The sequence below is a fragment of the Passer montanus genome, unplaced genomic scaffold (assembly GCF_014805655.1).
Source record: "Passer montanus isolate IOZ18808 unplaced genomic scaffold, ASM1480565v1 scaffold225, whole genome shotgun sequence".
Classification (NCBI taxonomy): domain Eukaryota; kingdom Metazoa; phylum Chordata; class Aves; order Passeriformes; family Passeridae; genus Passer; species Passer montanus.
In genome coordinates, this window is record NW_024366871.1 from 209,047 (window position 1) to 224,076 (window position 15,030).

Here is a 15,030-nt window from a genome sequence, read left to right on the forward strand (position 1 = left end):
CTTGTTCTCCTCCTTCTCCTCCTTCTTCTCCTTCTTCTCCTTCTTCTTCTCCTCCTCCTTCTCCTCCTTCTCCTCCTTCTCCTTCAACTCCTTCTTCTTCTTTAACTCCTTCTCCTTCCCCACCTTCCTCTTTACCTTGTTTTTCTCCTTCTTCTCCCTCACCTTCTTCTCCTTCTTCTTTTCCTTCCTCATCTTCTTCTTCTCCTTCTCCTTCACCTTCTTCTCCATGGGTTTTGGGTGGTATTTTGTAACTGGACAGAAAAGCCCACCCTGCAGACTTTGAAGGATTAGTTATTGAGTTAAAAGTGAAAATCATTTAGGTATCATTTCTTAATTGTATAATTTAGCCTTAAAATACCTTGTACCAAGAGGTAGTTGGCCATTTTGTGTCTTGGTAATGAAAGACTGCAGAACTCACTGCTGTGAGACTGTAATATAAATAAAGAATAATGAACACCTAAATCTGAACACAAACTATAATCTCAAGTACCTTCAATCCTCAACAGAGGTAGGAAAAAACCCCAAAACCCAACATTTGTTGGTGCCCTGTGTGAGGACACCTGTAGAGGTCAGGACCTCCCTGAAGAAACAGAAATAAAGTACAGCTGTGAGCTGAAAGGAATTCCCCAGCAGTGTCAAACCCTTTTCGTTACCTTTTCAGCCCCAGTGCTGAAAGGGTGGCAGCAGAAGGATCTGGGTTTTTGGAAGTGTGGCTGAGGAACTGGGCAGTTCCTGCCTGGGAGCTAAAGGAGCATTGCATTGTGCAGGGAGTGCTGTCTGAGGGCAGCACTGGAAAAAAAATGGGAATTTACACTGAGAAAAGTCCTTTTGCCAACCTCTGGAACCTCTCTGCTCCTGCTGTGGAGGGTCTGTGGTTCTCCCTGGGTTGGGTCCTTGGAGAGGTGCAAGCCATTAAATGGAGGTTTTGGTGCAGTTAAATGTAAATTCACAATGCAAATAAATAATTGCCATTAATTTGGTGCAGTTGAATGGAAATTCAGGACGCAAAGAAATAACTGCCATTAATTTGGTGCAGTTGAATGGAAATTGAGAATGCAGAGGAATAACTGCCATTAAATGGAGGTTTTGGTGCAGTTAAATCTAAATTCACAATGCAAAGGAATAACTGCCATTGAATGGAGGTTTTGGTGCAGTTAAATGGCAATTCAGAATGCAAAGGAATAACTGCCATTGAATTTAGGTTTTGGTACAGCTGAAATGAAATTCAGAATGCAGAGGAATAACTGCCATTGAATTTAGGTTTTGGTGCAGTTAAATGGAAATTCAGAATAACTGCAAAGGAATAACTTCCTCTCAATCTGCTCTTTCTTGCCAGGTCCTGGAGAAATATCCCAACACACCCATGAGCCATAAAGAGATCCTTCAAGTTATCCAGAAAGAAGGACTTAAGGAAATCAGGTGAGTTGAGTAAAGCAGGAAAACCCTCTTGCTGCTCTGCTTCCAGCTTGGTGTAGTTTGCTGTTAACCCCCAGCTCCTGAGGAGTTTGGGGACTGAAATATTTCAGGTTTGGAGTCTGGCTCCTGTTTTAAACAGCTCCCAAGTGCTTTTCCCCACTGAGCTGGGTAAAATCATCCCTGATTCCCAGGTGTGCAGGATTTGGCTGTAGCTCCTTTGTAGGAAATTAAAAAAAAAGGTCTTGGCTGCAGCTCCTTTACAGGATAAAAGGATAAAAGAAAAAGGACTTGGCTGCAGCTCCTTTATAGGATAACCCAGCCCTGGTCAGGGGCTTCAGGAACTGTAGGAAATATAAGAATTTTTAATTTCTGCTTTAAAAAAGAAGTGAATGCTCAGTTTGACCTAAGAGCAGCCTTAGTTAAAGATTCTCATCTAGAAAACTGGATTTCTGGTGCTGTTCTGCCTTGTGTTGCCTGCAGGGGGGTGTGATTGTTCCTTAGGGACATTCCTGGCCCCCTGAGCAGCCTGGTGGGATGCTGGAGCAGAGCCAGCTCCATGAAACCCATCTGCTCTGGGCAGGGAGCAGCTCCTGAGCTGCTCAGCTGGATTCCAGAGTCCTGGAGTCCTGGTGGGAATCAGCTCTCCCAGGGAGCAGTGAGGAGCAATAATCCATGGGAAGTGCAAAGCATTTCAAAGTTTTCTGAGAGCAGAGAAAGAGAGGGGCATGAAGAGGATGGGCTGGGCCTGCTTGTCTATTTTGGAATTAAGCAGCCATCCTAAATTTGGCTTAATTGTGTTTTTGCCAGCTGGATGCAGCAGTGCTTCTGCTTTGCAGGAATAGTCTGGGGCCACGTGCAGGAGTTGTGCTGTCCCACTGGAGCTGAGGATGGCCCAGGGCTGTTAGCTCTGGGAAATGTGGGATTTATCCATCCCAGGGCTGTCAGCTCTGGGAAATGTGGGATTTATCCATCCCAGGGCTGTTAGCTCTGGGAAATGTGGGATTTATCCATCCCAGGGCTGTTAGCTCTGGGAAATGTGGGATTTATCCATCCCAGGGAGCCCACGTGAGCTCAGTGAGCTCCTGGGGTGTGACCAGAGGGAGGAAGGGACAGCCAGGCTTTGGGGGCAGCTGCAGTTCTGTGCTAGGCAGTGTTAAACTAGGCAGTGTTAAACTGGGCAGTGTTAAACAGGGCAGTGTTAAACTGGGCAGTGTTAAACTGGGCATTGTTAAACTAGACAGTGTTAAACTAGACAGTGTTAAACTGGGCATTGTTAAACTGGGCAGTGTTAAACTAAATAGTGTTAATCCAAATTCACCAACTGTAGCTTAGTCAGCCTGGAGATGGACTGGTCAGACTGGAGGGGCACTGGTCAGCCTGGAGATGGACTGGTCAGACTGGAAGGGCACTGATCAGACTGGACATGGACTGGTCAGACTGGACATGGACTGGTCAGACTGGAAGGGCACTGGTCAGCCTGGAGATGGACTGGTCAGACTGGAGGGGCACTGGTCAGACAGGAAGGGCACTGGTCAGCCTGGAGCTCACTGGTCAGACTGGAAGGGCACTGGTCAGCCTGGAGCTCACTGGTCAGACTGGTGCTCACTGGTCAGCCTGGAGATCACTGGTCAGACTGGTGCTCACCGGTCAGACTGGAGGGGCACTGGTCAGACTGGAGAGGCACTGGTCAGCCTGGAGATGGACTGGTCAGACTGGAAGGGCACTGATCAGACTGGAGATGGACTGGTCAGACTGGACATGGACTGGTCAGACTGGAAGGGCACTGGTCAGCCTGGAGATGGACTGGTCAGACTGGAGGGGCACTGGTCAGACTGGAGAGGCACTGGTCAGCCTGGAGATGGACTGGTCAGACTGGAGGGGCACTGGTCAGCCTGGAGGGGCACTGGTCAGACTGGAAGGGCACTGATCAGACTGGACATGGACTGGTCAGACTGGACATGGACTGGTCAGACTGGAAGGGCACTGGTCAGGCTGGAGATGGACTGGTCAGGCTGGAGGGGCACTGGTCAGCCTGGAGCTCACTGGTCAGACTGGAAGGGCACTGGTCAGCCTGGAGCTCACTGGTCAGACTGGTGCTCACTGGTCAGCCTGGAGACTGGTCAGCCTGGAGGGGCACTGGTCAGCCTGGAGGGGCACTGGTCAGACTGGTGCTCACTGGTCAGCCTGGAGAGGCACTGGTCAGGCTGGAGATGGACTGGTCAGGCTGGAAGGGCACTGGTCAGGCTGGGGATGGACTGGTCAGGCTGGAGATGGACTGGTCAGGCTGGAGGGGCACTGGTCAGCCTGGAGCTCACTGGTCAGCCTGGAGGGGCACTGGTCAGCCTGGAGCTCACTGGTCAGACTGGAGCTCACTGGTCAGACTGGTGGTCACTGGTCAGACTGGAAGGGCACTGGTCAGCCTGGAGCTCACTGGTCAGCCTGGAGCTCACTGGTCAGCCTGGAGCTCACTGGTCAGCCTGGAGCTCACTGGTCAGCCTGGAGCTCACTGGTCAGACTGGTGCTCACTGGTCAGACTGGTGCTCACTGGTCAGACTGGTGCTCACTGGTCAGCCTGGTGCTCACTGGTCAGACTGGAGCTCACTGGTCAGCCCTGGGGGCAGAGCACAAGGGCAGCCAAGAGCCAGCACTGACCCTGATGAACCTTTTTCACTAAAATCCCGTGGTTTTGGGGCAGAGCCCCAGGTGGGAGCCAGGAGATCCAGCCTGTGCCTGCTCAGGGCAGGTTTTGGACAAACAGCCAAAAAAAGCAGCACAGAAATGCAGCTGTGCCTTTCATCCTTGTCAGCCTCCTCCTTTTCGAGCTGCTCTGGGGCTGAGCCCAGCTCTGGGAGCTGTTTTCCTCTCAGGGAGCTGCCTTGAGCAGCAGGATCTGCAGTCCCAGAGGTGTTGGTGGGAGCAGCCAGGTGGGAAACTCCAATTTCAGCTCTTGCCCTTGGCCACACTGGGATGCTGGGCAGGGAGCTTTGCTTTTTATATTTAAAATATAAATAATATTCTAAATATAAAATATTTAATATATAAAAGTACATATTAATATTTATATCAATATTCAATATATAAATATAACAATATTTATATTAATAGTTAATGTATTATATATATAAACATAAAATATTTTAATATGAATTATTTGCTTTTTATATTTAAAACATAAATTATAGAAATATCTATTATATTTGTTATTATAGAAATATGGATAAATTTATAGTTATAGAAATATAATATAAATGTAGAATTATAAATATACAAATGTATGTTAATATACTAACATAAATATATAGATATCTATTATACAGATTTAATATATTCTCATATAAAATTATATAACCAGAAATTATTTATATAAATATAATTAATATTTATAAAGATAAATGTATATACTTATTTATATAAATAAATATAAATTATATTTATTATATGTATTTTAAATACAAAAAATATCTATTTAGATATCTATTTGGATTAGATATCTATTTAGATACACATTATTTTGGTGTAATAAGGCTGTCTTTAGGTTAAAAGCTGAAGGATTGTCCCATGTGAAGGAATTAAATTGCAGTCAGTGCCAGGATCTGTGCTGGGTTTTGCTTTGTCAGGCTCAGCCCGTGACAAGATGGGCTTGGCACAAAGCAGCTTTTGGAAATCCCAAGCACAGCAAGCTCAGAAGAGCTTTGGGAGGGCCACAGAGCCTGGGGAGGAGGCACAGGGGATGGGGAGCCCAGCTGGGCTTGCCATGATTAAACATTCTGTTGAAACTCATTTAAAAAAAACCTTAAACCAATTTTGAACGGTTTTCAGAGAGCTGTGAAATGACCTGGTCTCTGCCACAGCCTGCAGTGAGCCAGGAAATGACACTCAGTGATGCTGTGAATGTCAGGGGTGTTTGAGGGAGGGCTCTGCACTGGCTTTTACTGCTGCTGTCCAAGTTATGTGACAAAGCAGTGGTTAAATGTGGAAATGCAGTGTGTAAAAGCACTGATTAAATGTGTAAATGCAGTGTTCAAATGCACTGTGTAAATGTGTAAATGCACAGTGTTTAAAAAGCACTGATTAAATGTGTAAATGCAGTGTTTAAATGCACTGTGTAAATGTCTAAATGTTTAAATGCACAGTGTGTAAATGTGTAAATGCAGTGTGTAAAAGCACTGATTAAATGTCTAAATGCAGTGTGTAAATGCACTGTGTAAATGTGTAAATGCAGTGTGTAAATGCACTGATTAAATGTGTAAATGCAGTGTGTAAAAGCACTGATTAAATGTGTAAATGCAGTGTTCAAATGCACTGTGTAAATGTGTAAATGCACAGTGTTTAAAAAGCACTGATTAAATGTGTAAATGCAGTGTTTAAATGCACTGTGTAAATGTCTAAATGTTTAAATGCACAGTGTGTAAATGTGTAAATGCAGTGTGTAAAAGCACTGTGTAAATGTGTAAATGCACTGTGTAAAAGCACTGATTAAATGTGTAAATGCACAGTATTTAAATGCACTGTGTAAATGTGTAAATGCACATTGTTTAAATGCACTGTTTAAATGCTTAAATGCACAGTGTTTAAATGTTTGAATGCACCGTGTTTAAAAGCACTGATTAAATGTGTAAATGCACAGTATTTAAATGCACTGTGTAAATGCACATTGTTTAAACGCACTGTTTAAATGTTTAAATGCACAGTGTTTAAATGCACTGTTTAAATGTTTGAATGCACAGTGTTTAAATGCACTGATTAGATGTGTAAATGTTTAAATGCACAGTGTTTAAATGCACTGTTTAAATGTTTGAATGCACAGTGTTTAAAAGCACTGATTAAATGTTTGAATGCACAGTGTTTAAATGCACTGATTAGATGTGTAAATGTTTAAATGCACAGTGTTTAAATGCACTGATTAAATGTGTAAATGTTTAAATGCACAGTGTTTAAAAGCACTGATTAATTGCTGTCTTCAGCTATAGAAGTGAAAATTCAGTGGGGCATTTTTGAAGCTGGTAGCACTATTTCACAGACAAAGATATCATTTTTTTTTGTTTTTCACACTAACTGCATTTAAACACCAAAGTAAATGAAGGGTGTTTCTCTGGGGGAGAGCTCAGAGGGCCTGGAAGCACCACTGGGGTGCAGGGTGTGGAATTGCAGGGGGATGTGGAGGGAAATCATGGATTGGGGGGGTTTCTGTCTTGTGCAGGACAGTTTGGGGGTTTTGGACAAGATCAGGGCTTTTCTAGGATGGTTTTGTACAGTGCAGAGCCCAGGGCATGCTGGCTGACCTCAGCTGTCATTAGGATTTTTCCCTGCTACTCAAGGGATTTTGTACAGGTGAGCCCAGGACTTGGAGGAGTTGAGTGTGCATTCCTCAGACATCCAAAATTCCCCTTTTTTGTGTGATCTGTCCCCCCCTTTTCCCAGCTTGCCTGCTGGGCCAGGCTGCCCTGCTCCCTGGAGAGCCTGCAGGCTGCTGCTTGCATCCTTCCCATGGAAAAACACCCTTGGGTGGGCTCCAGGACCTGCCCCACATCCCAGACCTGTGCCCTGGGCACGTTGGGCACTGCCAGGGGAGGGACAGGACACTTCTGTCTGATGGGGAGTCGCTTCTAAAATCCAAAATTCCAATTTGTCTTTGCATTTCCTTGGTCTCCCTGGGAAGGTTGAGATCAGTGTAAGAGCATCTAATGGAAAAGAGCTTTTTGGAAGGTGTCTCTGCTGGCTTTTCCTCTCAACAGCCAATAATACTCCATTTTTCTCTTGGATTTTATGTAGAGCAGCATCCTGGGAGCCTCTGGCCAAACACAGGAGCTGCTTTTGCCCAAATAATGGGCAAATAATGGTTAAACAAGGAAATAAATGATCTAAGCACTGACTCCATCTCTGAAATGAGATGAAATGAACCTCCCACTGCCCCAGGGTGTCCCAGTGCCCAGCCTGGCCTTGGGCACTGCCAGGGATGCAGGGGCAGCCCCAGCTGTGCCAGCCCTGCCCACCCTGCCAGGGAGCAATCCCTCATTGCCAATCTCCCATCTGGCAGTGGGAGCCATTCCCTGGCTCCTGGGATGTTTCATTAAGTTTTTTTCTGACCCAGAGATAGGGCAACTGAGAGATGTTTTAAAATCTTTTATTTTATTTTTAGTCTCATGTGAAGAGTGAGGCAATACTGATGTTATAATTCACACCATCACAACCAGAAGTCAATTATTTCTTAATTACAATACACTGTAGGCATTTCTTTTTTACAAAACCATCCTTTAAAACTTACTTCTATTTCCATTTCTCTCTCATATCCATCCTATATCCTATCCAATATCTATCCTGTCCAACAGCATTTCTAAATCAGCATTTTTTATCTCAAAATTGACATACAAATACACACTGTATAAACCTTCTGTCATGTTTTAAACATTTTCTACAAATCCTCCACTGGCACAGGCTGGGAGAGCTGGGGGGGCTCACCTGGAGAGGAGCAGGATCCAGGCAGAGCTCAGAGCCCCTGGCAGGGCCTGGAGGGGCTCCAGGAGAGCTGCAGAGGGACTGGGGACCAGGGCTGATTTCTGAGCCACTCAGTGTCTGAGTTGGTAGAATCCGTAATTAATAAATGCAGGGCAGAATGCTGGTTTGAAATGTAAGATTTCAATAAGAACATTGCCACAGAAGGGTTGGGATGTTACCACTGTCAGGGAGGATTAAATACAATTATTGTGTGCAGGGGAAACCCATCAGGTGACTCTGTGCATTTCCAAAGGTGTGAAATCCAAAAGTGACAGAATATTCCCCTTCTCTCACCCCAGCCCAGGCTGGTTGTAGCAGTTTTTGTTCTTTCCCCAAGATAAAATTGCAGAGAAGTTTTCACTGTTGCAAGGAGAAGTGTGGGCTGGAAATCTCTGTAGGTGAGGAACCTCAGAGCTTGGCTTTCCCTCCTGGAAAACACCAGAGCTGAGCCCCAAAAATCCCTCACTTTGGGGTTTCTCTTCAGTACAAGCTGCTGGTTCTGCACCACAAACACAGAGAAGATCCCAAAACCACTTAAATTTGAACTCCAGCCCCAAAAAGCCTCAGAGGAAGCAGCTTTTCTTTTGATGCTGCCCTGGGATCAGGAGCTGCTGGCTCCCATTCCCTGGGGATGGGCAGGACCTGTGCACAGCAGTGCCCCTGGAACCCCCAGCTGGAAAGGCTGCAGAGGGATTTTGTGCCCAGCCAGGACTCACCATGTCCCAGTCTCTGATGTTCCTGCAGCTCGGATCTGGTCCTGGTGATGGACCTTTAATTAAAGCTGTTAATTAGTCAAGTTCAGCCTGTTCTGGGAGCTTTGTGGGGTCCTCCAGACTGATCCCATCCCCAGGTTTCTCCTGGGCTCTCAGTGGCTCCTGAACTGCAATTCCCTGTGATGCTGCACCCATCCCTGCTCCGGGGGTGCTCCAGGAACCCCAAAATCCTGGTGTGCCAGCCAGGATCCCCCTCGGGGTGCTGCTGTGGCAGGGTTGGTGTAGAGTGAGGCACTGAGGTGCCCTGGGGGCACCGCAGGAATCCCAACATCCTGGTGTGCAGTCAGAGATCCCTCTTGGGGTGCTGCTGTGGCAGGGTTGGTGCAGAGTGAGGCACTGAGGTGTCCCGGGGGCAGCCAACAGCTCCAGGAACCCCAAAATCCTGGTGTGCCAGCCAAGATCCCCTCAGGGTGCTGCTGGTGCAGAGTGAGGCACTGAGGTGCCCTGGGGGCACCCCTGGAACCCCAAATCCTGGTGTGCCAGCCAAGATTCCCCTCGGGGTGCTGCTGGTGCAGAGTGAGGCACTGAGGTGCCCTGGGGTGTGGGGAGCACTCCAGCTGGGCTCTGTTTTCCATTCTTGGGGAGCCCACGGGTCACCCCTGGGATCCCAGACTGGGAGTTTGGGGTGCAGTGCTGAGCTGGGAGTAGTGCAGAGGGGGAGGAGGAGTGAGTAAGTTCCCTCTCCACGGTGTCCCCACACGGGGCACATCCCCAGGGCCCAGCTGGCTTCGAAGCTCATGCCCAGGTGGAGGTGGCAGGGCAGGCTGCACACTGGAGCTGCTCTGGGGGCACCTGGCAGGTGTGTCCTGCCTCCCCTGGGACCCCAAAGCCCTGGGATGTGGTTCAGGGGGGAGGGGGGTGTACACTGATGACTCCATTGTTTTGCTGAAGTTGTTAAAGGGGTGTTTCTCTCCTTTTTTTGGGCTGCACTCCACCTGCAGAAGGTAAGACCAGACCCAGCACTGCTCTCTCCTAACACCCTCCCTGCCATTCCCTAACCCAGAGCCTGCTCCTGCCCTGCTCCTGGGAGTAACCCTGGAGTAATGCTGCACTCCCTGTGCCTCCAGCTGGGAACCTTGGGGCTTGGGAGCTCCTTGCTGGCCCTGTCCTTGTCCCTGTCCCTGCTGCCTGCGTGGGGCTGGGTTTGCATGTGGGGTTTGTGCTGCTTTGGGGGAGCTGCATGTTTGGGAAATGTTAACCTGGCACAGGAGCTGCTTCCCTAACCCTGGCACTGCCAGCCCTGGCACTGGGGGTGGCTGCACCCTCAGCAAAGAGCTCCTGCCTCACAGGAGGGGGGAACAGGGGATGCTCCAAAGGAAAAAGTGGGAATTTGTCCCCTGAGTGCCTGTGGCAGCTGGATCCGGGCAGTGAGGTGGGAGATGATTCCTGGGGATGGTTTTGTCTGGAGGTTGCCTTGGTGCCTTGGGGCAGAGACTGGACAGAGCTAAAGAATAAAGCAGGGATTTATTAAAGGATCTCAATGGATCCACCGTGGGCAGCAGCAGAGCCCAGCCAGGGCTGCACCCAGAACCCCAAATCCTGGTGTGCCAGCCAAGATTCCCCTCGGGGTGCTGCTGGTGCAGAGTGAGGCACTGAGGTGCCCTGGGGTGTGGGGAGCACTCCAGCTGGGCTCTGTTTTCCATTCTTGGGGAGCCCACGGGTCACCCCTGGGATCCCAAACTGGGAGTTTGGGGTGCAGTGCTGAGCTGGGAGTAGTGCAGAGGGGGAGGAGGAGTGAGTAAGTTCCCTCTCCACGGTGTCCCCACACGGGGCACATCCCCAGGGCCCAGCTGGCTTCAAAGCTCATGCCCAGGTGGAGGTGGCAGGGCAGGCTGCACACTGGAGCTGCTCTGGGGGCACCTGGCAGGTGTGTCCTGCCTCCCCTGGGACCCCAAAGCCCTGGGATGTGGTTCAGGGGGGAGGGGGGTGTACACTGATGACTCCATTGTTTTGCTGAAGTTGTTAAAGGGGTGTTTCTCTCCTTTTTTTGGGCTGCACTCCACCTGCAGAAGGTAAGACCAGACCCAGCACTGCTCTCTCCTAACACCCTCCCTGCCATTCCCTAACCCAGAGCCTGCTCCTGCCCTGCTCCTGGGAGTAACCCTGGAGTAATGCTGCACTCCCTGTGCCTCCAGCTGGGAACCTTGGGGCTTGGGAGCTCCTTGCTGGCCCTGTCCTTGTCCCTGTCCCTGCTGCCTGCGTGGGGCTGGGTTTGCATGTGGGGTTTGTGCTGCTTTGGGGGAGCTGCATGTTTGGGAAATGTTAACCTGGCACAGGAGCTGCTTCCCTAACCCTGGCACTGCCAGCCCTGGCACTGGGGGTGGCTGCACCCTCAGCAAAGAGCTCCTGCCTCACAGGAGGGGGGAACAGGGGATGCTCCAAAGGAAAAAGTGTGAATTTGTCCCCTGAGTGCCTGTGGCAGCTGGATCCGGGCAGTGAGGTGGGAGATGATTCCTGGGGATGGTTTTGTCTGGAGGTTGCCTTGGTGCCTTGGGGCAGAGACTGGACAGAGCTAAAGAATAAAGCAGGGATTTATTAAAGGATCTCTTCAATGGATCCACCTTGGGCAGCAGCAGAGCCCAGCCAGGGCTGCACCCAGGATGAACCCAAATGGTCCCAAAATGCACGATGGTCACGGGGTCTGTCCCTGGGCTCAGCTCTGCTCCATGTGCACATTGCAGTTAATTATCCAATTACAGCTTTAGTCTATGAAGTCCCATCCTTCCTGTTTTTCTCTCCTCTGTTTGTGCTCCTGGGCTGAGATTGGGATCATTTGTCCTTGGTGCCCAGCTGGGGCAGGAATTGTTTTGTGTCCCTGCTCTGTGCACAGAGCTCACCATCCCCTGATGTGAAACCCAGACACACTAAAGCAGCACAGAATGTGAAAAATAGAAAAGCTAAACCTGAGACATCACCCTTGGCATTGGTGAACCTTTCCTGGGGCTGAGTGACCTCAGTGGGGACAAGCCAGGGCATTCCCAGGGGCATTTCCCTGCCCAGCAGCTCCCTGTGCCCGTGGGATCCCAGGAGCCCTGCTGGGGGAATCACTCATGGACCTGCTGGGCAGGGAAAATGGAGCAAAACCCCACTGGGAGGGAGAAATCCCCAGGGGATGAGCTGGGAGAGGGCTGGCAAGTCCAAATCCATCCCAAGGGGATCCAGGAGGGAAGGGCTGGGTCCCACTTTGGTTTGGGAATGGGAGAAGTCACCTCGGTACCTGAGGCCTTGGAGGAGGAGTGGTGGGAAGAGGGAATCCAGGGGGATTCCAGAGGGATTGCAGGGGGATTGCAGGGGGAAGGGATTCCACTTTCCTGGGGCTGAGTGACCTCAGTGGGGAGGGCATTCCCAGGGGCATTTCCCTGCCCAGCAGCTCCCTGTGCCCGTGGGATCCCAGGAGCCCTGCTGGGGGAATCACTCCTGGACCTGCTGGGCAGGGAAAATGGAGCAAAACCCCACTGGGAGGGAGAAATCCCCAGGGGATGAGCTGGGAGAGGGCTGGCAAGTCCAAATCCATCCCAAGGGGATCCAGGAGGGAAGGGCTGGGTCCCACTTTGGTTTGGGAATGGGAGAAGTCACCTCGGTACCTGAGGCCTTGGAGGAGGAGTGGTGGGAAGAGGGAATCCAGGGGGATTCCAGAGGGATTGCAGGGGGGATTCCAGAGGGATTCCAAGGGATTGCAGTGGTGAAGGAATTCCAGAGGGATTGCAGGGGGATTCCAGAGGGATTCCAGGGGGATTGCAGTGCAGGAAGGAATTCCAGAGGGATTGGAGTGCAGAAAGGATGGTCCAGAGGGGAAGGGATGTTCCAGATGGATTCCACAGTGGGGAAAGGATGCTCCGGAAGGGAAGGGATGTTCCAGAGGGATTGCAGTGGGAGAAGGGATGCTCCAGAAGGATTGCAGTGGGAAAGGGGTGATCCAGAGGGATTGCAGTGGGAAAGGGGTGACCCAGAGGGATTGCAGTGCAGGAAGGGATGATCCAGAGGGAAAGGGATGCTCCAGAGAAGAAGGGATGCTCCAGGGGGAAAGGGATGCTCCAGGGGGAAAGGTATGCTCCAGGAGGATTCCACAGTGGGCAGGGATCCTGCACCTCCTTCCTCCCTTTCCCCAGCAGCTCTCAGAGCAGACTCCTCACCATAACCTTCATTTTCCACTCAAACCCCTTTTCCCTGCTCAGTCTGAAAGAAGCTTTGAATTTAATGTGGAGTTAAAAATGTCCTGCAGTTTGGGAATTCTGGGAGGGAAACCACGGTTTGTGTGGGTCAGGCTGAGGTGTTGGGTAGTTCAGGGCAGAGCTCAGAACAACAATTCCTTGTGCCTTGGGGTGGCCACAGAGCTGCCATTTCCCTGCAGACACCTCCAAACTCTGGTTTAGCCCTTCCAGCAGCCATTTCAGTGGGAGAAGGGATGATCCAAAGGGGTTGCAGTGCAGGAAGGGGGGCTCCAGAGAAGAAGGGATGCTCCAGGGGGAAAGGGATGCTCCAGGGGGAAAGGTATGCTCCAGGAGGAAGCTTTGTAAATTCCGGATCCTGCACCTCCTTCCTCCCTTTCCCCAGCAGCTCTCAGAGCAGACTCCTCACCATAACCTTCATTTTCCACTCAAACCCCTTTTCCCTGCTCAGTCTGAAAGAAGCTTTGAATTTAATGTGGAGTTAAAAATGTCCTGCAGTTTGGGAATTCTGGGAGGGAAACCACGGTTTGTGTGGGTCAGGCTGAGGTGTTGGGTAGTTCAGGGCAGAGCTCAGAACAACAATTCCTTGTGCCTTGGGGTGGCCACAGAGCTGCCTTTTCCCTGCAGACACCTCCAAACTCTGGTTTAGCCCTTCCAGCAGCCACAAGAAGTAAGGAATGTGCCTGTGCTGCCAGCACAGGGTCTGTCACCTGCTGGAGATCCCCTTGGGAGCATTGGCCAGCTCACTGGGGAAAGTGTGGCTGTGGGAAATGGTCATTTTCAGAACAGAATCAATATTTATAAGCTGTCAAAACCTCTTGTTCAGAAAAAAAAAAAGTAAGAAAATACAATTTAGGTGGAATTCAGAGCTTTGTAAATTCCAGAAGTCCCTAAAATTGGTTATTTTTAGCTGGATTAGAGGGAAGTCTTTACTAATCCACCACTTTCTGTGGCAGGCAGCACCCACCAAAACCCCTCATTCAGGCAAAGAAATATAAGAAAATACAATTTAGGTGGAATTCAGAGCTTTGTAAATTCCAGAAATCCCTAAAATTGGTTATTTTTAGCTCGATTAGAGGAAAGTCGTGACTAATCCACCACTTTCTGTGCCAGGCAGCACCAACTTCACCCAAACCCTGTCCAGCCTGGCCTTGGGCACTGCCAGGGATCCAGGGGCAGCCCCAGCTGTGCCAGCCCTGCCCACCCTGCCAGGGAACAATTCCTCATTGCCAATCTCCCATCCAGCCCTGCCCTCTGGCACTGGGAGCCATTCCCTGTGCCCTGTCCCTCCAGCCTTGTCCCCAGTCCCTCTGCAGCTCTCCTGGAGCCCCTCCAGGCCCTGCCAGGGGCTCTGAGCTCTGCCTGGATCCTTCTCCTCTCCAGGCTGAGCCGTTTTTTGGTTCCAGCTTAAAGCACTGGGTTGACCCCAGCTTAACCCCGCTGGCCTTTGCCAAGGGAGGGATTTGTCCCTCCCTGGATCTTCTCAGGCTCCAGTCCCCTGGGAATGACGATCACACCTCAGCTGTGGGGAACTGAAGTGGCCTAAAACTTCCCAGAGCCAATAAATTGGGAATTTCCCACTTCTCCCACTGGAGATCCAGGCACGAGAGCTGGGCTGGGGCTGGGCTGAGCTCCTGGAGAGGGAAAAGCCAGAAAGCTTCAGAGTGTGCTGGAAATGCCAGGGAAACGTGGCCTGGGCAAGGCTGGCAGGTGTCCTGAGCTCTGGCAGGTGTCCTGAGCTCTGGCAGGTGGGAATTTTTGTGGGAATTTTGTGAGAATTTTTGGGAATTTTTGTGGGGAATTTTTTGGGAATTTTTGTGGGAATTTTTGGGAATTTTTGTGGGAATTTTTGAGAATTTTGTGAGAATTTTGTAGAATTTTTGTGGGGATTCTGCAGGAATTTGGTGCTTGCAGCCCAGCTGGTTTGGGTGCACAGAGCCCAGGACTGCCCTGTGCCTCCAGCCTGTCCCAGTCCTGACCTTCCCGGGGCTCTGGGCTGGGATGGGAGCAGTGGGAACAGCAGGGTTCGCTGCATTTTCCCATGATCCCCTTCCCCCGTCTGTCCCTGGCTCTGGGGAGTGCTTAAAGGTGATTATCCCACTCCCAAAATTGGAGTTTGCTGCCTACCAGCAGGGAATTCCCACCTGGAATAAAGCTGGGATAGCACAGGCTGTGAG

General features: G+C 50.1%; 1 protein-coding gene and 1 long non-coding RNA gene across 4 annotated transcripts in view; one reads left to right on the forward strand and one right to left on the reverse strand.

Moving 5' to 3' along the window:
- The window catches only part of ASXL2 (ASXL transcriptional regulator 2), a 73,556-nt gene that overhangs the window by 26,246 nt on the left and 32,280 nt on the right, over positions 1–15,030 (forward strand). Inside the window, exons 2-3 of one of the 3 annotated variants that reach the window (XM_039710206.1) lie at positions 1,337–1,419; positions 9,608–9,628. In XM_039710206.1, coding sequence (XP_039566140.1) covers positions 1,337–1,419; positions 9,608–9,628 — 104 coding nt within the window. The remainder of the gene's footprint in view (positions 1–1,336; positions 1,420–9,607; positions 9,629–15,030) is intronic. The other 2 variants (XM_039710207.1, XM_039710208.1) reach the window with 2 other exon arrangements.
- On the reverse strand, positions 12,729–13,971 carry LOC120502633. The gene is made up of 3 exons (XR_005627558.1): positions 13,817–13,971; positions 13,218–13,658; positions 12,729–12,772 (listed from the first exon to the last, which is right to left on the reverse strand). It is a non-coding gene; the product is annotated as an uncharacterized LOC120502633 (long non-coding RNA).